The sequence below is a fragment of the Lissotriton vulgaris genome, chromosome 5 (assembly GCF_964263255.1).
Source record: "Lissotriton vulgaris chromosome 5, aLisVul1.2, whole genome shotgun sequence".
Taxonomy (NCBI): domain Eukaryota; kingdom Metazoa; phylum Chordata; class Amphibia; order Caudata; family Salamandridae; genus Lissotriton; species Lissotriton vulgaris.
In genome coordinates, this window is record NC_141693.1 from 1,689,431,187 (window position 1) to 1,689,456,857 (window position 25,671).

Consider the following 25,671-nt stretch of genomic DNA (forward strand, 5'->3'; position numbering starts at 1 on the left):
GCCTCTAAGAGAGCAGCTGTGTGTGTGGCGCAATATAAATAATAATAGAAAAAGAGGGAAAGTTAACAAACGGAAAGTTCATTTCGCTATTGCTAAGGCAGGGATAGATTGGAATCCTAAAGAATGGCATGGCAACATCTGGGTTTCATCAAACCTTTCAGATTCTGGGGTAGAGTGTTGTCAGATCAGTAGCCAGGGTGAGTGGGAAGAGCAAAAGGTTGTTTATGCGCAGCGAGTGCATCGATGAAAAGGAAAATGCTACTTACCAGTATGCATTTGTTCTTGGCATGTAGAGCTGCAGATTTCTACACTTTGCATTAGATCGCATTAAATCGCCACCTGGTGTTGTGCTCGGATATTGCATGTTGCAGTCGTCTTGGAAGAAGTCTTTGTAGTCACGAGATAGGCGACTCCTCCCTTGGACGATAGTGCGCATGGGCACCGGCTCCATCCTTAGATTGTTTTTCGCCATGATGGGAAATGATGGAGTTAGTAGAAAGAAAGGATGTCCATGCATGTATATCTAATTAAGATAAAACTGGAACAGATACAGGTCCCAGGGAGGCGGGAGTGCGTGTAGAAATCTGCACCTCTACATGCCAAGAACAGATGCATACTGGTAAGTAGCATTTTCCGTTCAAGGCATATGAGCTGCAGATTCTACAATTTCCATCGATTGTGCAGCAGTGTCTCCCCTAGCGGTGGTCCCCTGTATCCGTTGCAGTAGTTTGAAAAAGTTTTGAGGACAGCTTGACCTACTGCAGCTTGCGGCTTGGCTTGCACATCAACACAATAGTGTTTAGTGAAGGTGAGTGTTGTAGACCATGTTGCTGCCTTGCAGATGTCTTCTAGGGGAATGTTCCCTAAGAAAGCCATGGAGTCTCCTAGTTTGCGTGTGGAGTGCGCTCTAGGAGGAACTGTTAATGTGCGCTTTGCCATGTGATAGCATATTTGTATACATTTAACAAACCACCTTGCAATTCCTGATTTAGAAATGAGGTTGCCTTCATGTCGTGGAGGATAAAGCTACAAATAGTTCCTTTGTTTTGCAAAAGAATTTTGTCCTATCAATGTAATAGAGAAGAGTTCTTTTGACATCTAGGGTGTGTAGAGCTCTCTCTGATACAGAGTCTGGGTTTTGAAAAAAAACTCGTAACTCTACAGATTGGTTTAGATGAAAAGGAGTAATTACTTTAGGAAGGAATTTAGGATTAGTCCTCAGAACCACTTTGTTACGGTGTAATTGTAAGAATGGTTCTTGTAAAGTGAAAGCTTGAATCTCACCAACTCTTCTAAGAGAGGTAATAGCAATGAGGAAAGCTGTTTTCCATATGAGAAATTGCGGTTCACATTTGTGTAAAGGTTCAAATGAGGGTCCCGTGAGCCTGGTAAGAACAATGTTTAGGTTCCACTCTGAAGAGGGTGGTAACCTAGGAGGAATAATTATTTTTAATCCCTCCATAAAAGCTTTTATTGCTGGTACTCTAAACAACGACATATGTTGTCTGTTTTGTAGGTATGCCGCAATGGCTGCAAGATGTAATCGTATAGATGAATATGCCAGATTAGATCTCTGTAAATGGAGAAGGTAACAGATAATATTTTGGATGGAAGCATCCAAAGGATGAATTTGAATATTAGTGCAGTAAATGGCAAATCTTTTCTGTTAGAGCTGGCTATTTCTGGTTGGCTAAGGCGGACGCCAAAGCTAGGAAGAAACCACCATTCTAGTCAGGGCAAGGGAGTCACACGCCAAGATAACACCTGCTCACCCCCTTGGTAGCTTGGCACGAGCAGACAGGCTTATCCCGGAGGCAATGTGTAAAGCATTTGCGCACGCACACAACAGCAACAACATCCTAGGAACACCACAAAAGGAACTCCACACAAGGTTATATAAAAATACCTTTTGTATTCTAAAAACACATCAGATAGAAATCACACATGTATATTGTGCCAACTGGCACAGGTAATATTCACAAGGGATTATTTACACAGGACAGGGCCACGTGGGCGCCTGTCAAAATCAGCACTTAGTAGAAAATAGAATATAGGATATAAAATCACTGTAGCACAAATTAGCAAATATAGCACACAACCAGTAACCACTGGTAACAGGTAAGTACCACCTACGCAAACCTAACCACCTGAGGAGAATGTCACGCAGGGAACTAGGACCTCACTAGGACCACCTGTACTAGAAAGAACAACCACCTAAGTATCACAATACAATTAGGGGTATAAGCAAGAACACATTACACATGATGCATCACAACAGTCAGAGGTGTAGGAAAGGAAAACACATGATGCATAAAACATGCATTCAGCGGTGTAAGAACAAGGCACATGATGCAGCAAAATCCCATTCAGAGGTGCAGGGAAGGAATAACACACGAGGCATAAACCAACACAAGTCAAGTCAAAATCCTTTATTCGACTGTCAGAAAAGCAGTCATAAAAGCACAAAAATACATTATTATACAATTCATACAGGATTTATAAAAACACACAATTTTATATAAGTTAGCAGTTCACAAGAAAGTTAGAATGCGATAAGTTAAAATGCAATAGGCCAATGTAAAAATGGAAATAAAAATGCCTGTTTAAGACATGATTTCAAGTTTAGTACAAGTCATCTAGAGATCAACCTTCCATGCTTAATCTGAACTTCCTGGCTGTTTTTAAAAACTTACAGATAAAAAATGTACTGTCAACAGGCAGCATCTGAAGATATAAAAGTGCAGGCTTAATCTGTACAAAGTTCAGCTTTTTAAGCAAGGGTTTTAAAAACATTTGTCTAGGACTTGAGTAATAAGAACATAGGAATAAAAAGTGAGCCAGATCTTGCGGAGACATATTGTCGCAGCCGCAAGCTGGCAACACTTGGCCTTTATGTGCTCCACTTGGCACAGCTAAAATCAGGTGGTAGAGGCCAAATCGGAATCTGCTCAACAGAAAGCGGTCATATCTAGAAATGTTCCATGATAAATATGGTTCACAGAACACACCTGTCTTTGTTAATGTATGATTCCTAACACTAGACTTCTTCATCTCAGTATCTTCCCTGGCAAGTTGTCGTTTTAACATGAAGGTGTTTTTTACAAAATCAACATCACTCTTTGTAGCATGCTGTGGTGTTAAATATAAGTCCAATCTACCCAGGTCTTTGCAACAGTTTTTGATATAGTTCATCCAGGGTATTTTAAGATGTCCTTCCCAGGTGAGGGCTTCAGCAAGGATGCTGTGCGTCAGGGGTATAAGTGCATTGCGCCAACAGTTTAGCCAGCAGAGTAATGGATTTGCAGCAATTCTGTCTCCTAGGTACGGAGTGCCCAGTTCCTCGTGTACAGAGAAATTTGCGGTGCTTTTGGGCAAACTCAGAACCTGTTTTAAAAAGTTATTTTCTAGTGTTACCAGAGCTTCTACTGATGCGAAACCCCACAGCTCACTCCCATAACATGCCACCGCTACACTTTTTGCCTGATATAATTTCATTATAGCGGACACTGGTGTGTTACCTATTTTACGTGCAAAGTCCAATATCCCGAAGTTGGTTCTTAATAACTCGCCTTTCTTTTTATTTATAGCAGGGCTCCAAGAGAGTTTGTGGTCAAATAGTACTCCCAGATATGAAAAAGTTTTTGTGAACGGTATGCTTTCTCCGTTGACTGAAAAGGGATATCGTTTTTTGGGGGTTTTTCCGACCGTCATAATAAAGGATTTGGCATTATTAATATTCAAATCGCGTGAGGTCATGAATTGGAAAAAAGAACTCAACAGCTTTTGAAGTCCTAATGCGGTTCTGGATATCAAAACGGCGTCGTCCGCATATAGTAGGACCGGCACCCCTGTTCTCCCAATACGAGGGTAATCTGTATCAGTTTTTACCAAATGATCCTCAAGTCCATTGATGTACAAGTTAAAAAGAAAGGGTGCTAGAATGCAGCCCTGTCTGACGCCCCGGTTAATATTAAACTCTCTCGTGACTTTCAGGTCTTTTGTGTACCGTACATTGGCACGTGTGTCATTATGTAGGTCGGCCAGGAAATTGATTAGATTATTTTCTACACCCATGTTTTGCAGGATTTCCCAAAGTTTGCTCCTCTCGACACAGTCGAAGGCAGAGGAGAGGTCCATAAAGGCCATATACAGCGTTCCCTCTCTGGCTTGGGTGTATTTACCACTTATTAGGTATAGATTCAGACATTGCGTAGTTGTTGCATGTCCCGGTCTGAATCCATACTGCGCTGGGGTCATTATGTTATTTTGCTTGGCCCAAGCATTCAGCCGATTTAAATGAACCCCTCCCACTACCTTCGCAACTGAGTTTATTAGGGAGATCGGTCTGTAGCAAACAGCTTTTGTTCTGTCGCCCTTTTTGTAAACCGGGACGATAGTGGATGCTCCCCAGGATTTAGGGGCTCCCACTTCAACCCCGGCGTTGATGACAGACGTAAGAATTGGAGCCCATAAGGCGATGTTGGATTTGAAAAGGTCTGGTGGAAGACCATCAGGGCCCGGTGCTTTGTTGCTAGAAAGACCAAGAATCCCTAATTCAATTTCTTTAATAGAGAAATGTAGAGGGCTGCATTCGGGGAGATGAGGTAATTTTTTTAACTGTGGAGCTTCACTCTTAAAGATAGATCCGAAGTGGGTGATCCAGTCATTCTCTGGTATGACTGTGCCGAGACTCTCAGTGGTCGGGTCGTCAAAGAGAGGTTTATTAATTATTTTCCAGAACTTAGAACTGTTGCCCAGAATGGAGGGGTCGAGCAGAGATTCCCATATTTTAGTTTTTATGGTTTTTTTGCATGAGGCAATTGCTCTTTTGTAGTCTGCTCTGAGGGCCTTTACCAATGTTAAGTCTCTTGGATTACTTTTAAGAGCAGCCTTTAATTTTCGGTTGGCAGAGGAACAGGCATGGTCAAACCATCGTGGGTTGTGAGTATTCGATCCCTTGGCATTTACAGTCAGAAATTTTTCTATCCTTCTAGTCACCACTGCAAAGGCAGATAGAACGCATTTGGGTGAGGCAGAGTCTGTGGCACAGAGCTTGAGTTCAGGTTCACAGTCTTTGGTGACTATCTCATACAACTTGTCACTATTTACCAGGTTCCACTTCAGGCGACGGTTGTTGTTTACTGGCTTAAGTATCCCTGGGTCCTTGATATTCTTTCGAAGTATGGAAGAGTCACATTGTAGCTCAAGATGTAAGGGATTATGATCACTATGAGTGCTCATAAGGATATCAAACTTAAGAACCAGTTGGGCCACTTCTGCAGAAAGAAGGATATGGTCTATAATGGACCCTGACTCAGATCCTTTATAGGAGGGATTTTCATAAATGAAGGAGTCCTCTTTCAGAGATAGTGCCAAAGTCATATTCGTGGAATCCATTAGGGTGTTTAATTTTGATCCGCGGTGGCAGTGTGTGAAATGAAGACCTGTTTTAAGATCACATCCCAAAGATCCCAGGGTTGTCAGAAGAGGGTTACCGCAAATGTGCGTATTGAAATCGCCAAGGAGGATTTTGTCCTGTGATAATTTAGTCCAGTTTCCAGCTAGACAGTTTGCAAGGTTGTCGATATTGCAATCATTTGGATTTGCAACAGAGTTATAGAAATTAATCAACGTTATAACTTTTTTTCCCCTTTTGAGTGTAACGATCTGGGTACTCCTGCTATCCATCTGCACATGATTGATCAACATTTTAAGAGACAGGCTGATAAATATTGCCAGGCCCCCCTTTGCCCTACCACTAGTTGAAGGGGATGCATGGACAAAGAAACTTTGGAATCCCTCAATGAAAGTGTTGCTATTTATCAGCCAGGTTTCTTGAAAACACAGGATAGTGTACTTCCTGACAAAGGCCACCCATGATGGGTCATCGATTTTAGAGGCCAGTCCAGCAATGTTCCAGGATAAAATTTTGATGGAGTTTGAAATAATCTGTTCTGCTTTGAGATCAGAGTTTATGTTGGATAGGGAGTGCGGTTCTAAGGTGGTCCCTGTCGTATACTTAGACCTTGGATTCTCAGGTACTGAGTAAGATTGTAAGACTAAGGTCTTAGATGGACTACCTGCTTCAATCACTGACGGAGCATGAGCTTGATGTACTCGGGGGCTGACTGTATAGCTCGATGTCGTTTTAGAGGTGGAAGTTACTAGGCAGGCTAGATGGGGGGTGGCTATGTTCGCTGCAATAAAATCATTTTCTGAGAGATTCCTTGTTTTACCAGAAAGAGTTTCAGGAAGAGGATCAGATGGCAGTCAATCAACCTCGTCCAAGTGGTCGTAGTTGTAAAGTACATCATATCTATTAGCAGTAGGAAACCCGTATTCTGCGAATTGAACAGTAGCAGGGTTATAGGGGCGGTAAAGACCGTGCCTTTGCCGTACAGCTGTTTCAAATGATTGCTGGTTGTATGCTTTGGGTCCCCATGGTTGAGTGTATGGATGGAGATCTAAACCCACTGGGGTATCAGGTCTGAGTAGGGCAGGGGCTGGCCAAGATTGGAGATTAGGCTGTGTCTTGTGCCATCCTTCTTCAGTGTAGTTATGTTTGGTTTTGTTCCTACGTGAATCTGGGCGGGCTGGGTAGAAATAGCTCAATCCCATAGTCCTAATCAGGCTACTTGTCCCCAGGCTCCTCCAGTCTGCGATGAATTTTGCCGGTCCTAGATATTTAAAGGTGACCACGATGCAGTCACCGTCTGTAGATTTGAAACGAGTGCCCACCCACTCTACCCTTTTAACCTGGTGTATAGTTCCTATTATATGTTGAGGGAGGGGCCTATGTATAGAAAGCCACTGCATGACTTTATTCCTCAGTTCCTCCCGCGTTTCCTCCCTGTTATCATCAACTTTGGGCACCCCAATCATAACTATCGTATAGGGGTTGGCCTGTGGGGGAAGGTTGATATGTAATAGTGAACTTGTAGTGGAAGGTTTGGTAGGGTGAGCTCCTGTTTCTTGAGTACTATTTTTAGAAGACACCGTGCAATTCTTATTCTTCGGTGCACCTATATTTGTGTTAGGTGAATGACCTTCTGTAGCCCACTCACTGGCCTCATCATCCTCCTCAATTTGATTATTTGGTTTATTGATTGTAGGAGTCGTTATGTTCACAGTAAGTTTAGGAACTGTTTGAGACTTTATTGTTTGGGCTGTTGTGGGTAGGCACTTTGACTGTGGTTTATTTTGACTTTCTATGTTTTTTACAGCATTGCCAGTTTTTTTGAAATTTTTTACATTAAGTGTAGTTGAAGAGGGAACAAAAAGAGAGGTCGTGTTAGTTGAGTTGAGCAATCTAAGAATACTGGAAGATATGTCATTTTGGGTCCTCTCAAATTTACTCAAAGCCTTTTCTAAGGTATCTATTTGATGACTAATAGGTTGCAGGAGAGTTTTAATTAGAAATTCAATCTCTCTCATAAAAGGGAAACTCGAGGTACTCTTCTTATCAATATGTCCTGTTTCCTCATTAACTACAGGATTTTCCAAATTGGTCTTAGCTTTCCCATCTGGGTCGTATAGATCTGGGGAGGTTGGTAGGGTTTCCCCGCATTTTGATCCAATGGGTTCCACTATACCTTTCTTCTGCCACATGTCTTTAAGTGATCGTTTGGGTTTGCTAGAGGGTAGGTGGGTTTTCCTCATAGGGAGTTTGGTTCTAGGCTTTTTCCGTTTAATCTTTGGCGTTTTATGTGGTATTGGTGGTTGTGATTCTGTTAAGACAATGATCGGTAGGACATTTTCCTCGGTCCCATCGTCCAATAACATGGGGATATCCATTGACTGCTGATCATTTTTTGCGCAGTTAGATATGGCCATAATGCTGTTATCCTGATTGTTAGCTAATAACTCCAAGGATAAAGAGTTAAAGAGTTTTTCTTTAATATGTGATCCGGGTAACTCCGAGAAAGATTGTGTGAGTAGAGACTCCTGGGATGAGATAGTGTCATCCATATTTTGATCCTCAGAGGTAATATGAGAGGACAGGTCAGGGAAGCATAAGTTAGGTGTCAAGGAGAGTCTCCTCTCAGTGTCCTGAATAGCATCCGCCACGACATTGATGGTTTTTTGGAGCATTTTATCTATGGCGGTTATAGTGGGCAATGGTGTACTCACTGTTTTTAGTCTGCTGGTAGATCTTGTCGCCATCGGTGTTTTAGTTATTTTGGACATCGTTGAACAGTGGTAACAGCCCCTTTGCTTTTCAAGGGTACTGGTTTGGAAATGGACTTGGAGTTGTGGCCCGTCCCGGCCGCCTCAGGCCCCTAGAGGGCCACAGAGGGCCCGCCCTTTGCCCGGGCTTAGCCCGGCGCTGCCCCGCGCGCTCCCGCGACGCGGGTGTCGTAGGCTGTTTTTAAGCGCCTCCTGGCGCGCTCCGCCTCGACGCGACTTCCGGTCGCGGAGGCTGCTGGGAGGTGTAGTCTTTCCCTCAACCCCACTCGGCGGCAGCACAGGTGTTGCGAGGCTGCGGCGGGGGGGGAGGTACTCGACAATGGAGCTGCGGCAAGGTCGGCGGCAATGGTGGTGCTCCTGGAAGGGCTCCGCTGTCAGGGATGTCGATTCTGTGCCTGGTAGGTTCTCTGGCGATTTTAGCTGTGTCCCAGGGCTTTAGTGATTCAAGGCTGCTTTTAAGCGCCTCCTGGCGCGCTCCGCCTCGACGCGACTTCCGGTCGCGGAGGCTGCTGGGAGGTGTAGTCTTTCCCTCAACCCCACTCGGCGGCAGCACAGGTGTTGCGAGGCTGCGGCGGGGGGGGAGGTACTCGACAATGGAGCTGCGGCAAGGTCGGCGGCAATGGTGGTGCTCCTGGAAGGGCTCCGCTGTCAGGGATGTCGATTCTGTGCCTGGTAGGTTCTCTGGCGATTTTAGCTGTTAACCAACACATTCAGAGGTGTAAAATCAAGAAAGACACATGATGCATAAAAACATTCAGAGGTGTAAGATCAAGGTGCGTAATCATATTAAATGCATTACATTTCCTAGCACCACATCACATTGCGCAAAACTCACATTGGGCAATTACCATCATGACATAGCAGGTAACCACATTGTGCAAACTTACATAAGCCACCACCTGTGGCAGTCCCTAGGCCAACTGGCCTTTTTGGGGCTAGGACGCCCTGTGTCCCAATGTCAGGCAGGCTGTGCAGGCAGCCAAGAACTCAAGCCTAAACGTGGCAACTGCCCACGGAGTGCAGGCAGCTGTAAAGAGATGTGGCAACACGGTGGAGCCTCGTAGGCTCTGGCCAAAAGAGATGCCCCCTAGAGCCTCTCTGGGCTCTCAAGACAAAGATACAGCTTCACTAGGCGGTGGGGTCCCTCACGGGGGACCCGGGAACACTTGGGGCGCCTTGAGCCTCTTCTGGACTCTCAATGTACCTGTGGCGCTTCTGAGCCTCTCTGGGCTCTCAAAACCAAACAACTGTGGCCCCTCGCAGGAGCCACTTAGGCTCTGAACGACTCAATGCCCCAACACGTGGGAGAGGCCCACTAAGCGCACGGGGACGCTCTGTCTCGTGCCCTCGACTGGCACTTCACAAATCATCTGCTCCCTCGTGGAGCGAAAACAGTAATGCCCCCATGCCGTTGGAGCAGCCCTCTATCAAGTGGGGCTGCTCTGAGGGTCGCACCGGCGTGGTGCCTCCACTTCGCTCCCCCCGGCCAGCTGTACTCCCTGGCTCTCTGGGCTGGAGCTACTCTCAGGACGTGGGAGCTCTTCTCCTGCAAGACTTCCCGGGACTCCTGGGAGCCCCGCACTGCTGTCGGCGGCCTCAGCCGCCATCTTCTCTTCACCCCGGCCTCCTCCTCACCCGGCAGCTCTTGGGCCAATCCGAGCGCGGCTCAAAAGACAAGCCCCTCGTGACACCTCACTTCTTCTCTGCGCTAGGCCAATCCTAGCGCGGCTCACTGGGCGAGCCTCTTGCGGCGGGCCAATCGCAGCGCGGCCCCCGCAGATGAGCCTCCCGCAGCGGCCCAATCGCAGCGCGTCCCCTTCTGTCTCGCCAGCGGACCCCGGGGGCTGATGGCGGTGAGTTTCCAGCGGCAAATACGGGGTAGGCTCCCTCTGATTTAAAAATAACAAAGCGAGGTAGGCACTCGCTAAATAATTCAATACACGGGGTGGGACCCGTCCACTCAGCACACAAAGGGCAGGAGCGCTTCCCACACGGGATAACCAGAGCGCTCTGCCAGAAATCAGGACAAGACTTCTAGGGCAAGTGAAGTCTCCCAGCCATCGTCCGGCCAGGCAGAAAGGGCCCCCAGGAAGGAGTCCTCCAGCAGTCCATCAGGTGTCCAGGGGCTGGGCAGGGCCCAGGGAGGGAAGCCTTCCCCTGAGCCCAAGCAGCAGCACGCCCCTGGCAGGATTCAAGTCAGAAACAAGAACATTTTGGAAGAGGACCCAGCCCCTTTTTATACAGAGAAATCCTTTGTCTAGCAGGGAAAAAGGCAATGAAAGAACCAGCTAGAACTGGTTATAGGAAATTCCTTTCACTGGCCAGGCTAGGGACATCAGACGCACCCCAGGGGGTGGAGCCAGCATTGTGTGGGGAAAACCCAGCCCCATTCAGGACCCTCAAACCAGACAGTCAATCCACAAGCAGGCCCAGGCTCACTCCTGGAGCCAGGCTCCAGCCAATCACACGCTAGGCACAAATTACACAAATATGCCAACTTCTAGAAGTGGCACTTCTGCACTAGACACAATCATGCCGCATATATCATTGCGCAGCATTCAATCTCACGAGTTCGCACATACCAAACTCGACCCTGCACTCCCCACACATCAGGAACTACCATGGGCATACATATTCCCCATGCATTCCTATGGGAGGGCAGGTCACTCACCACACATACACAGAGAGCTCACACACTTTACACTGTACCACAGTGAAAAAGTGCGCAGAGGCCTAAAATCACCAACACCAGGTCACAGAAACAGGCTACGAAAAAGCAAAAAGTTTTGGGGTGAACCTGCCAAAAAGGGCCAGGTCCAACATTTCCCATTTAGCAGCATAGCAAGCGCTAGTAGTAGGTCTTCTGGCTTCTTTAATGATATTCATACAGTCTGGTGGCAGGTTAAGGTAAGCAAACTAAGACTTCGGGAGCCAGATCGCCAGATTTAGTGGACTTGGATCTGGATGCCTGATGTCTCCATAGTTCTAGCAGTATGGGGAACCACAGCTGGCGTGCCAATGTGGGAGCTACCAGGATCAGTTTGAGAGACTGTTGTTTGAGCTTGCTTACCACTAGTGGTATTAATGGGATTGGCGGAAAAGCGTACGCAAATCTACCTGACCAGTTCATATCGCATTGCCCTTGGACAACGGGTGTGGAAACCTGGCGGCGAAGGTTGGGCATTTTGCGTTATCGTGTGTGGCAAACACGTCTATGTCTGGATGACCACCACTTGTGAAAGAATGGTTGAAGAACTTGCAGATGTAGTTCCCATTTGTGAATCTGTTGTGTCTGTCGACTTGACAGATCGGCTATCTGATTGTGAACTCCTGGAAGGTGTTCTGCAAGCAGATATATCTTTTTAGGAATGGCCCATCTCCAAATGTTTTGAGCGAGCTGGGACAGCTGCAGGGAATGTGTGCCTCCTTGTTTTTGTATGTAGTACATGGCTGTTATGCTGTCCATCCAGATTAAGTCAGCTTTGTTCCATATGTGCACTTGAAAGGACTTTAGTGCTAGGAAAATTGCCAGCAACTCTAGGTGACTGATGTGAAGCACCTTTTGTTGAGAGGTCCATCTTCTCGGAGTTGTGTGGTGGAGCAGATGTGCTCCCCCATCCTGTCAGAGATGCGTCCGTTGTCAGTACTATCTGTGAAACTGGCTCCAGGAACGGCCACCCTCTGGACAAGTTTTTGGTGTTCCACCACTGCAGAGAGCGATGTGTGCGGCTGTCCAACAACACCAGGTCTGTTAGTGGTCATTGTGCTTGATTCCACTGATGTGCTAGACATTCTTGTAATGGGCGCATTTGCAGTCTTGCATATGGTACAATAAAAATGCAAGATGCCATCCTGCCTATTAATTGCAAGAACACTCTGGCTGGGAGAGAGTTTTGGTTTTGAAATCTTGTAACTAAGGCTTGAATGCTCTGTATCCTGGCTGGACTGATATAAGCTTGAGCTGTATTGGCGTTTATGGTAGCCCCTAGGTATTGATGTACATGAGAGGGCTTAAGATATGTGACTTGGTGTAGTTGATTGTAAACCCAAAGTCGTGCAGTGTTTGAATTGTTTGAGATGTGATTTGGACACACTGAGTGAATTACTTGGCTTTTATGAGCCAATCGTCTAAGTATAGGAATACGTGGATATGTGGTCTTCTGCGATGTGCTGCCACTACTGCTAGGCACTTTGTAAACACTCGTGGTGCAGTTGGGACCCCGAATGGAAGGACTTTGAACTGATAGTGTTGTCCTTCTAGTGCAAATCTGAGATACTTCCCGTGAGAAGGATGTATGGGAATGTGGAAGTAGGCGTCCTTGAGGTCTAGTGTGGTTAGGAAATCGCCTTGTTGCAACAATGGGAGCACTTGTTGTAAAGTGATCATGTGAAAATGATCTGATTTTATATACAGATTGAGAGGCCTTAGGTCTAGGATTGGTCTTCGTGTTCCGTCCTTTTTGGGTATTAGGAAACAGAGTGAGTAAACCCCTGTTCCTTGATGTTTTAACGGAACTAGCTCCGTTGTATCTTTTTGCAGCAATGAGAGAACTTCTTGTTGGAGCAGCGTTAGATGTTCTGCGGACATTGGATGCTGTATGGGTGGTATATGTGGAGGGGTTGCTGTAAGCTCTAGGCAGTAACCATACTGGATAATTTGTCTTACACACGTGTCTGTTGTGATGGAATTCCAGACAGGTAGGAACTGTCATAATCTCCCCCCTACAGGAGTGGTATGCTGTTAAGGGAGGTGAAGGAAGTCCGTATTTAGTGGTGGAAGAGGATTGATTGTTGTTATTACCTCCACCTCTTCCTTTATTGTTTTTCCCTCTGTAACCTCCTCTAAAATATCCTCTATTGGAGGATGTTTGCGTATTGTTTTTAAAGTTAGTTGAACTCCAGTTTGCTTGCAGCCTCCTTTATAAAAGGAGCGACGAAAGGAGCCTCTTGGTTAAGTGGACTGCAAAGCTCCCATAGATTTTGCAGTATCAGTGTCTTTTTTTCATTTTTTCAAGTGCTACGTCTACCTCTGGACCAAACAATTGTTGTTGGTTGAATCCTTTTGCCTGAAGCATCAATTATTTGTGATTCCTTTTCAGGAGGTGGCGCCCCACCTGATGTCTGAATTTTCTCTTTTTCTAGAGTTTGAAACGACTAGAGAATCTAAGGGTAGGTGACCTTTAATGTAAGCAGGATCCCCAGGAGCGGACTTGTACTTTTTTTCTATTCTTGGGTTTATGATCCTAGCTCGGACAGGATCTTTAAACACTTCTGGCCCATGCTTAATGACCCCTTTAATCATGGGTAATATTTGAACAGATTTTTGTGATTGCTCAAAAGTGTCTAACAATAAATCTTCCTCTGCCTCACCTGAGTGCATTGTTACATTTTGATAGATGGCAGCCCTATTAATTAGATGTCCAAACCCAATATTATCTTCAGGAGGAGATGGTTTGGATGGATATGTATGTGGATCAGGGATATCTGATACATCTTGTGGGTTTGGATATTCCCAGTCTGGTATATCAGTAGGGTATGGAAAGGGCTCATCTGGGTCTCCCCCATCCCCTATGTTATACTGATCTTCATTCTGAGGAGGTGTCTGTGGAGGAGAAGATTGAGGTGGAGAATTTTGTGGTGAACGAGCAGGTGAAATTTGAGTTGAGGTGTTAAAAGGAATAGAAGGAGTAAGAGGAAGTACAGGAGAAGAAAGGTGCATAGGTGATGTGGCAGAATCCTTCTTCTTGGCAGGTACTGGAGTTGAAGGTGCTGTATCAATCTTCCTCCTCTTATGTGGCATAGTGGAAGCATGTCCTGTTTCTGGATCTATGTATATCCTTTTTTGCAAAGGATCAGGTCTAAAAAGCTCTTCTTCTTGAGAAATTGCTTTTGGCGCCGATTTTTTCGGCTCCCGGCCTGGTTTCTGCTTGTCTCTAGTCTTAGGAGTTGTTGTATAGTCCTTTGGCGTACTTTTCAGCACCAAAGGTATTGTTTTCGGAGTCGAGGCCTGGTTCGAGGGCTTGGAGGCATCGGAAGCAGGCTTAGTAGGTTTTGGCACCGAAGATTTTGGGGTGGAAGCAGGCTTCATTGGGTTCGGTGCCATCTTGCCTTTAGGAGTCGACGGTTTCAGAGTATTTTTCGGAAACGGGACCTCTTTTGGTTTCGGTGCCGAGGGAGCTGGTAGTATCGGCACGTGCTGTTTGCTCGGTATGGAGCTACCGGAAGGCTTTAATATTTTCTTCAGAGCCGGGCTCGATGGCGGGGCTTTCGAAGCAATGTCTGGGTCTCGACTGGGCCCCGAAGGCGGAGTTTTGACCTTAGCCTTTGGTTCAGGGGCTGGGGTAGGGGCAGTCGTACTCACGCGTATGGAGTCATCGGAGTCGTCTGCCTCAGATACGATCTGGAGATCATCGGAATCTTCCTCGGGGACACATGGACCTTCGTCGAAGATATCCACCAGTTCCGGAGCTGATCTCGGCATATCGCGTCGACGGGCCCTCCGATCTCGAATGGTCTTCTTGGATCGCAGGAACGCACAAGCTGTGCAGCTCGACTCGTCGTGTTCAGGTGATAAACACAGGTTACACACCTCGTGATGGTCGCTGTGAGGAAATTTTGCTCCACACACGGGAAATTTTTTGAATGGTGTCCTTTCCATGAGTTGTAGACCTCACCAGGTGGGTAGGCCCAACTGCCTGCGTCGACGACCGGAATCGAAGTGATGAAGTTGAGTCTATGTATTGATGTTAAAGTTTGTTTTTAGAAAGTTTTGCGCGTCGAAGTCTTTGCAAAGAAGATTTTCGAACCGGAGCGGAAAAGTTGCATACAAACACAGTGGCGGAAAGAAACAATCCAAGGATGGAGCCAATGCACATGCACACTATCGTCCAAGGGAGGAGTAACCTATCTCGTGACTACAAAGACTTCTTCTAAGACGACAACAACATGCAATCATCCGAACCTAACACCAGGTGGCAATCTAATTCACAGTGTAGAATCTGCAGCTCATATGGTTCGAACATACAGATTTGTCCTCAACCCCCACAAGGGGTTGCACTGGACTCCTTGGAGGATTTTACTGAGCTAGTGAATAATGACATGTTAGCTAGATTTTTACAGAGGCTATGGGATGGGAAACGTTGCTCCAGTGGATGGTGTAACTGTTTGCTTCTGGAGTGTCTAGAGTGATGTTAGGTAGAGGAGATGTCGCAAAGTTTTGCACATTTAGGACTGGCACCTCTGTACAGGAGCAGTTTAGGAGTTACGAGGGTGGTGACAAGATCAAACTGTTACAATTAGCTGTTGAAGAGTGCAGTCATAAAGATCTTTCAGAGTCAGTCTGGCCATTGAATGACAAACCCCGGTTCACATTGAGAGATGCTATGCAGAGAATTTAAGAAGTGATGAAAACTGGTGTTTTTCTAGGTAACATGCACCTTTAAATGGAAGGGTCGCTGACAGTATCAGTACAAAACAAAATTAGGTTTTTGGCCCTCCCAGTGTATGAACATGTAATAATGACCTTACTGTTTAACCAGACTGGTAATCCTGTGGGGCAGGTAATACTAGGATGGTGGACTAAAGAGTTGTCAGACTCTGGAGAGCAGTATACTCCCTTTGAAAAGCAGGTGGTAGCGTGTCACTGGGCTTTGGTGGACATTAGGCAGATGACAATAGGGCATAATGTAATTTTGTGTCAGACCTGAGTGGGCCCAGCAACAACTGCGATTCTAGATGAGAAGGTGGCCCAGACCCCGGGAGGGGATGAGGTGTTTACTGGATGTGCCAGAAGTAAAGGAATCTCTAGCAAAGTTGGGTGAGCCATTTAACCTATTGTCCCCCGATGATAGGAAGCATGTGTGGTTTACCGATGGTTCAGCAAGATATGTGGGGGCCAAGAGACATTGGAAGACCACCCTGAAACAAAGAAGCTGCTGTCCACTACTAGGGAAGAAAGAGTAGTCAATATTCAGAGCTGTATGTCAAGCTCTAAAACAATAGCTACCTGGGAGATGTCATTTATACTGCTTCATGGTCCACTGCCAATGGGCTAGCTCCCCCTGTGCCATGCACACAATTGGTAAATACAGAATAAGGAGTTGTGGAGCAAAGACCTGTGGCAGGAAATTTGGACAATGCTACCACAAAATACAGTCACTGTGCATCATGTAGACATCCATTGTCCCACTGTTTCATTAGAATGATGGTTTAATTCCCTTAAAGACGAAAAGGCCAAAGTCCCTGAAGCGAAAGTGGCAACACAGGATTCTGATTTGGGGAGGATGGCTAAGTAGGCGCCCGAAAAATGTGGGAGAGGTAGCCACTAACAGGTGAGTAGAGGGATGCACATTCCCATAGATTTGATAAAAACTTATTATGCACTGTCCTATTTGTCAACACACTCAGCAGTGATCTGTCCCACAGAGGGTCAGGGGCCGGGTGTGGGGGGGCAGGGGGTCGGTTGGAGTAGCATAGGCAGATATGGCAGATTGACTATATTGGACCACTGCCGAACAGCAGGGAACTCCTGAAGTGTTCCAATACTGATCTGGTAATCTAAGCTAGAGACAGAATTGCTCAGATAATAATTCTAGTGTATGGAGGGACAGCCAGGAAGGCACCTGCGCCAGACAGTCTTACACTCAAGGAGAAGGTGGGTGTGGCTCCACGAACAAGACCTGAGGGCCAAAGTGTGGAGGGAATCCGCAAATAGTCCCCGAGAACCGGCAGAGATCATTGCAACAGGAAAAGATTAAATATTACTTGCAGAACAATCATAATCGTTTCTTTCCTAGATCATAATGCGGAGTGTCGGTGTGCTGGGTGTACTGTCAGGAGCGTGATTGGTTGTGTCGGGATGGGGTAGAGACAGGACCGGGATCACCCAACTCCTTAGTGTTCAACTGACAGCACAGACTGACAGCTTTGTCGAATTAACCTGAAAACGTGTAGGCTTACCTAGCATAGACGGTCCTCAACAGGTCGTAATTCTTAATGACAACTATGAAAAGCACCATGAATGGTGTTTCCACGTGTCTAGTAGACATACACATACATTCCGGCAAATATAACAAGAGGAACGTGTGCATTCACACAGTTAGGACTTAACAACTTCTATTAAATCCAGCATTGCATACCCGAAGTACAAGGGCAACTGTTCAGCAAGATAAGTGATGAAGATTGTGCCTCCAAGATATCTTTGTTGTCGAGGGCAGAATAGATTAGTCTAGGCATTTCTATAGTAGGGTTCCAGGGTTAGCCATTTACAACACTAGGAGTATTATTAAGTTGGCATGTTTGATTGTTAATATTAATTACGCATCTATTGCGTTATCTGAGTTATTAGATTTGCAGAGAACGAGGAGAGTAACCTTACAAAATAGAGAAGCAATTATTTGTTTTTAAAACACGATTATGGATGTTTCGACTTTGAAGATCTTAGTTGCTTTTGTCAGATGCTTTACATGAATTAGTAAAGGGGGTTAAAGGATGTGTATAAAGGATTGTGGGACTTGTCATTTGGGTAGTTACCTGACTTTGGTAAGCTTTGTTCTACTTTAGGAGGGATAATCATAAATATGCGTTATGATTTTATTGTGTTGCTTTGCCCAATGTGTGGCTAATTCTACATCCCTGTTACGACCTAGAAAAGTTGATTTGAGACCAATATGTTATGAGAGTCAATGGTCAAAGGGTGGGATGTAAATAAATTAGTACAATGGGGACTATTGACTCCATTTTGAGTGCACATCTTCATTTTGGCATCTTTCTTGCAGCTCAAGGGTAGGAATGTTTTTATTCTTCACAGCACTTTAGAGCACAATGCACAAGCGTGAGAGGAATGGTCTGTTCTTCCTCGGAGCAAACATTGGAGCCTGGCCAGCTCCTTGACGTAGACTGGTACAGCCGGCCAGCTATGCCTGCTTAAAAAAAAGGAAATGAGGGGAGGTTTCTAGAAATCGCTCCCGAGTTGAATAAAGGTATAAAAGACAGGACTTTTGGATTTCAGACAGGAGCTCACCTGTGGAACGGACGCATTGCCCAGGGACCTTTTGTGGTCCCAATCCAATCAAGAATTCTACCCGTCTGTGAGGGCTTTCCAGTCATGCTAGCCATAAGTTATTAGTGGGAGGGACAGAAAAGCGTAAATACCGCTGACCAATTGCTTCATAGTGCATTGCCCATTGACTGTGGGTGTGAATACCTGGAGACGAAGCTTAAGCATTTTGAATTTAATGGGGTGACAAAGAGGTCGACGACTAGGGTTCCGCACTGCTAAAAGTATCTCAGAAGGACATGCGGATGAAGTTCCCACTTGAGGATGTGGATGCGTCCTGTTTAACAGATCCGCAAAAAAGCTATCAACCCTAGCAGAAGATCTGCCAAAAGGGGGGACCTTGTTACGGACTGCCAAGTGGCGGATCTCTGGCGCTATTGCGAACAGCTATGAGGAGTGGAAACAACACATACATGGCTGCCATGTTGTCTGTCTTTATAACTACCACATTGCCATAAACCAAGCTGTAGAATGCTCTGAAGGTTAAGTAGATGTCCATCAGCTCTAGACAGTTAATGTGTCAATGTTGTGGTGAAAGTTCCAAGAATGGTGCACATTCATGTTTCCGAGATGAGCACCCCACCCAGTGAGCAGTGTGGGGATAGTCACCTGCGGAAGAGGCTCATGAAAGGCCTGCTCAGCAACAGGTTGCCACTGCAGAGAACACTAAATACTGGCCATTAGCAATAGTAGATCTTCCTTTTGCCATTCATCTTTTTCAAATTTTATTTTGCAGTTTTTATACAGCAGAAACTTGGCCCAAGGGCATTGCAGTGCTTTATATGTGCACCAGAGCTTCTATTTGCTTGTAACTAATGGCTCACAGCAAACTGCTGGAGGGGGGATATATATTCTGCCATGTGGCAAAATTACTATGCAAGATGCTATCATACCCAGGAGCCTCATCATACTACAGTGGACGGCTAGACCGAAAAAGTAGCCACAGCTACTTGAATTCTATCACTCCCTCGTGGTTGGGACATGCCTTTCCTCTAAAAGGGGCTAACATTGAGCCCAAGAAGGCAGGATCTGTTTGGGTTGGATGTGGTACGGGGCAGTGGGATGAGATACTTTAGTGTCATCTGGAGGTACACGAGCAGGATGTACCAATTGAGCGGCCTCAGGAGTATAATGGGTTGAAGGGAGTAATGCTTCTTGGGATGAGGAAAACAGTGGCTAAATGCTGCCTTTGCTCCACTATTGTGAGAGAAAATGCTGTATTGTGCCCTTTTGGAGGAGTGCTTGAACCTTTTGTTTTAGGAGATTGAGGTTGTCTGGCGGAGGATGTTTTTAAAGGTGGAACTGCTGGTACATTAAGGTAATGTTCTCCCAGAAGGGGGTTGAAATACTATAAAAACACAACACCCTCCCCCCGGCCCGAAATCATTGGCAAATCAATTTTTAGGAGTGGGAGCTCCTTTACCAGAGCTGCCTCTACCCTTACCGCTGTTGCTCATGCTACCACCCTTGACTATCCCCTGCCAGTCTGGGACTTTCGAAAGGCCTGTTAGTGCTGGTCGATATGTACCTGACCAGAGGGTGAGGTCTAGTTTCCACTCTTAGACTGCTGCCTACGAAAGATGCCCCTAGGAGTGGCAGATTTTAAAGCACCCATAGACTACAATTTCGGTGTCATTTAATTTTTCCAACATCTCATTCACTTGGGTACCAAAGAGATGTTACCCGCTGAATGGGATGTTGAGAATGTCCGGTGTGATCCTTGAGATACAAAGCCATGTGTGGCAGCAGAGTAGGATCAATCAATCAATCAATCAATGCTGGTGTGTATGTTTCACAAAGCAGCACCCCCACCAGAGTGCAGAGTGGATGTTTGTGTTGTATTTTTTTTTCCTCTGTGAATAACTCTTTTGCCATTTTTCTGTATGTGTCAGGGAGCCTGCTGCACCAGTGTCTCCATCACCTTCCAGTACAGCCTGCCAGTACTCAATAGCAGACCAAAAGAGATAGCAACATGCCACAAGGTGGTTACATCAATCGGCAAGCACTTGCCTGAAGTGTCGAAGCACTTGCTCGCCCGTCAGTGGCATTGGGATATTTCTTTTACTGTGACCGACTTCCTTGCTGTGTATACCTTCAAGAATTCTTGGAGGGTTCTGAATAACAAGTTTATCAAGCCTGGATGATGAGAAGCTTATTTGTTTTTCTGTGATTGGAACTTGGGCAGATTTCAGTGGTGAGTGTTTAACTTACTGAGCCATCACTGTGAGCACAAATGTCTGAATTAGTGAACACTACCACACTAATTTCCTAGAGCTTACTGTGTTTGTTTGCGAATTCTCTCAAAGAACCATATCACCTGTGTTTTTATACTATTGGCCTGCTCTACCTAACCTACTGACAAATCTACCAACAATACTGGCTGTTTCTGCTTTAGCAGCACATGGCAAACCAAGAACTGGTGTCACAACCATAAAAAAGCAAGAGACAGGCAATTTTGTTTTATATAAGCATTTCATGGAAAGAAAAACAGAAGGTTTTCAATTTTTTTTCAACTTCACGCTTGACCAAATGGTAATTAAATTGCTGCTAAGGGATTAACAGTGCATCCATCAATAACTACTGTGGGGTCAGTCAAGGTTCATCAGGGCAATATATCTAGCTTCCCACCTTGTCAGTGTATGATAGAAGTTCATTGAGTTCTTTCAGTATTGTCCAGGGAAGGAAAGCTCTTAACTAAATGATTGGACAGAAGCTTAAATAAGTGCTAGGTACTTCACTGCACTTGTGATGAGTGCTTGTGATGAGTAATTCATTATGCACCCCTATTATCTTCTGCGTTTAGCCATATAGATTGAACACTGTATAACCTTTCCATTGCCATGTTGTAAATGGTTGCAGAATAATTAAACAGAAAAACACAAACCCAAGCAATTCCATTTGTATTTTTTTGGCGTATTGCTTTATTTTATTTTTTTACATCACATCATGAATTCAACCAACTGAAGTAGCTCATGCTTTTTATGCAGCACACTGAGGTATAGAAATACATTTGTCTCAGGACTACCATTTAGGAGAAAATTACCAGCTTCAATATTGCCAACAAAATGGACAACATATCTATGGAAAGGTTCAGTGCAGAGAATTGGCTAGGGCTAGCCTATTGAAATGAATGCACTCAATTTAGTCAGTTTATTAAAGTACTGAAACACTTGTTTGTCATCCAGAGTAACCCAGAGAATACCCACTCTGCCTTCCCACATCAAATATACAATTCTCTCTTCTCTTCTTGCACCTACAGCTTTTAAATTCACTCTAAAGTAAAACAGAACCAGAGTAATACTCACTGGCAAAGGTAAGGGATTAGATAAGGAATGTTGCGGTGAGGATCTGGCCACAGGGGGCACACTTCTACCAGGGCTGGTTCCTGGACCACTCCCTCCGGCAAACTGCCCAAAAAAATATTTTTATAAAGGTCAATAAACACATCTATTAGGGTAACAGCATACAAAACATTGACTTTTAGTTCTACAACTAACCAAGCACATTCAATCAACCAATGCTCATCCTTCCATTTAATCAACAATTAAGGAAGGAAGGATGGATTTGCAGTATTTATCATTCTGGATAGCTCACTGAGGTTTAAGGTCTGAAGACAAGCCTTTGGGTTGGCAATGTCTTAAGGAACAGTGAATATTATTCTTTGAAACCTTAGAAGCAGAAGCAAAGAATACTTAGAGCTTTGCATACCACAGGTTCACACCAAACTTGTGACTGCATTTTAGTAGATCAAACCAACTTAGCCATAATCATTAGGAATCATTCATAACTTAGCTTCCTTTTTCCCTGAGTGTTCATCATTTTAACACACTAGAAAATTGCAAAAAAATAAACCGAAAAAATAACATTTTCCAATCCAGCCAGCAAACATTATCTTTGGACTTGTGTTTGGTGCCCCAATTCGATTATGATTCACAGCACCTAACAATAATTTACATTGACAAAAGAAAGTACATGATCAGGGTCCTAAATTAACGAGTCAATAGTACCAGAATTTTCGACATCAATTGAGGAAACAAGTATTTTGCAAATAAAACACCCGGCTAGCGGTCCACACCTGCATTGTTTTCTTGTCTCACAAATGAGAAATACAATTATAGTTACTGCTGAGGGGATTGTAAAAAACACTGGTTCTGACCCATGTCCTGCACTCTGATCTCTCACTTTTTAATCACCTGTTTTGTGGCCTTTTTCGTGGGGGTGAGCCTCACAACTGGTCACTCACACATGGTAAAACAAGCGGTAAATGGATTGCGCGTGTTTACCGCCAGTGCTTGCATTGTAAGCTAAGGCAGCTACTAGGCAGCAAGAGTAGGGGGCACTTGGCTGGTTACATGTGAACAAGTGTGCACACGTGTGTGGCTGCAAGTGTGAGCCTACTGTCGAACACAGTTCGGTAACTGACACACAGGCAGGCCACTTGATTGATGCCATCTTCTTTAGTATCACAGATATCAGAAACAGCTCCACCCATACCGCTATCATGGACTGATCATTTTGCAGTCCCTTTTTCTTATCATGCACCTCCTCCTCCCTAATCGAAGCAACCAGACCTAAAGTAATTAATAGAAACAAGACTAAAACTTGACATTGATGATCCCAACACTAATCTTTCAGAGACTCTCCCTTCACACTTTCGCACTTCACACGAAAACGACTTCACCAGATAATGCAGCAATACCCTCCTACTTACATTCTTTACCTCCATTGGATGGTGGCAGATTCATGGATTTATTACAATCTATTAAATCGGGTTCCCCGCTGGACCCCAGCTAAGCTGAGCACCTTTCAGTCCACAATCTCTGTCCTAACTCATGGACTTGCTGAACTCCTCACTACATGAAGGCCACTTGCCCAAAACCTAGAAACACATCATGGTACTTCCTCTGCTGAAACAGCCCCATCTAGACCCGCCAACTGGGCAAACTCTAGACTGATCGAGCTTACTCTTCCCCATTCTGTCCAAAATTCTGGAAAGCACATCAGTAATCAACTCTCCACCTATATAGAAACCCAAAACGCCCTTCTCAGGCAGGATTTTATGCAGACCACATCACGGAAACAGCCCTGTTAGGAGTCACGGAACACCAGCGTCAGCTCCTAGATAGGGGTGGTACGGCAGGATAAGTTACTTAGTGTAATCCTAATTCTCTTCCAGGGGTATACTCATCAAAGTCATGAGCACTGAATAGTCCCGCCCACGTGCGGCATCCCAGAGCAATAGCCAATAATATGCATCTATCTACATATTTTTTCACATAAAATATCTATATATATATATATCTATATATATATATATATATATATATATATATATATATATATTCTCCAAAAGCTATTAGCCGATAGCGTAAGTCAGCACTCAACACAGGAATTCTTTCCCAATTCGTTACGGTTTATTATCAGATAGCAGCATACATCTCACAGCACCAACGCGTTTCGCAACTCACTGTTGCTTGATCACGGATCAATGTTACAGTGCTCTTTTGTATTTAGAAAAAGCCGCCTCAAACACATGATACTAATGTCACTTCCTGTCAGACTACAGGAAGTAGCTTGGGAAATGTAGTTTTTATCAGAGACAGAGTGTATCTGTAGGGAACAGCGATATTATTATTTAACAAGTACATTGTTATACTGTGTTTCGACATATTCAATTATATGGTAAATTAGTAATCCATGCATTTTCGTTCAACTTATGTGCATAGAAGGGTACTCTCAATATTTGTAATCTATGCTTAAACATGCGGAGAGCACAGATAAGGGAAAATGAAGTGCCATCTGGTGGGCAAATTAATTATGACACGAATTGTGAAATTGAGCTCTCTGGTGAGCATATTTAGCTAAATTTCAACTTAATAAAGCCCTCTGGTGGGCTAATAGTCATCATTAATTACATTTTCAATTGTCTCTCTTACTTCCCTCAATAACTTATTAGTCCATTTGTTAACCCTGCTGCAAACCATATATTCTTATGTTTTAAACCCGTCAATGTCTCATTATTCATTCATAATACAACCCAAGGGGTACGCTGTTGCTAGGTGTTCCAATCACATTTCCACTCACAAATATAATTAATCCTAAAATTGTGTTCTATTAGACTCTGTATCTTGTTCCAAAGAAAAATTTGTTTAGTACACAAACAGTTCTCATATTGTTCACATCATTATAAATGTACATAAAGCTCCTCGCTCTGATTTAGACCCCAGGGGGTCATTGTTCGAAAGTTGAGAATTTGTCTAGATTCTCTGCATCTAAGTTGTTTTTCTTGATCTCCGCCCCTTTCATGTGGTAAGACACATTCCAAGGCAGGATTTTATGCAGACCACATCACGGAAACAGCCCTGTTAGGAGTCACGGAACACCAGCGTCAGCTCCTAGATAGGGGTGGTACGGCAGGATAAGTTACTTAGTGTAATCCTAATTCTCTTCCCGGGGTATACTCATCAAAGTCATAAGCACTGAATAGTCCCGCCCACGTGCGGCATCCCAGAGCAATAGCCAATAATATGCATCTATCTACATATTTTTTCACATAAAATATATATATATGTATAATATGCATATACGGCCTGAAAAACACCATATTAGGCTCCAAAACTGCCATTACTGCATGTAAAACATTTACATTTGCTCAAATAAAGACATATAAGTCACCATATATGATAAATGTAAAGAAGTAAACTGCACTGAGTTTCTTTGTAACACACAACCTTTATTTTCAAAGGTAAAAAAAGGCAGGATCATAGAGGCAGGTTTAGCCTAGACAGGCTGCATAGAATTGGAACAATTGGCGCCGTGGCTTTAAGACCAGGCTCCCATCATGCACCACAGGTGACAGTTAGGTCAGTTCTTTTGGACGGCGTATAACAGTGTAATCACAGCATGGGTAACAGGTTCATATATAGGTCTGGAATCCATCAGGGGAGGAGGGAGGGTTGCTTATGACTTTGATGAGTATAACCCTGGAAGAGAACTAAGATTACAGGTAAGTAACTAATCAGTCTCTTCCAAGGCTACTCATAAATAGTCATAAGCACTGAACAGATTGGCAAGCCCATCCCCATACCCTGCGGGCGAATACCAGCCTACCAAAACATTTTACCAACAGACATTACGCAAACAGATTTCTCAGGGATGCTTGACCAAACCGTGCATCCGCCTGAGTGTCAGAATAAAGGCAGTAATGGCATGCGAAGGTATGAACCGAACGCCATGTGGCTGCCTTACAAATTTCATGAATTGGTATATTCCTAAGCATTGCGATTGTAGCAGCTATGCCTCTTGTAGAATGTGCTCTCGGCTTGCCAGGGAGCTGCTTTTCTGCCAACTGATGAGATAAAAAATGCATGACACTCTCCATCTGGAAATGGACATTTTAAAGGCAAGAAAACCAGTATTCAACGGAC

General features: G+C 44.6%; 1 protein-coding gene across 2 annotated transcripts in view; it reads right to left on the reverse strand.

Annotated features, from left to right (window-relative positions):
• TLK2 (tousled like kinase 2) overlaps positions 1–25,671 on the reverse strand; it is a 1,405,344-nt gene that overhangs the window by 985,559 nt on the left and 394,114 nt on the right. Inside the window, exon 6 of one of the 2 annotated variants that reach the window (XM_086923830.1) lies at positions 21,550–21,651. The exons of the other annotated variant lie outside the window; for it this stretch is intronic. Within the exon in view, the coding sequence (XP_086779956.1) occupies positions 21,550–21,651 (102 nt within the window). The remainder of the gene's footprint in view (positions 1–21,549; positions 21,652–25,671) is intronic. 2 annotated transcript variants of the gene reach the window in all.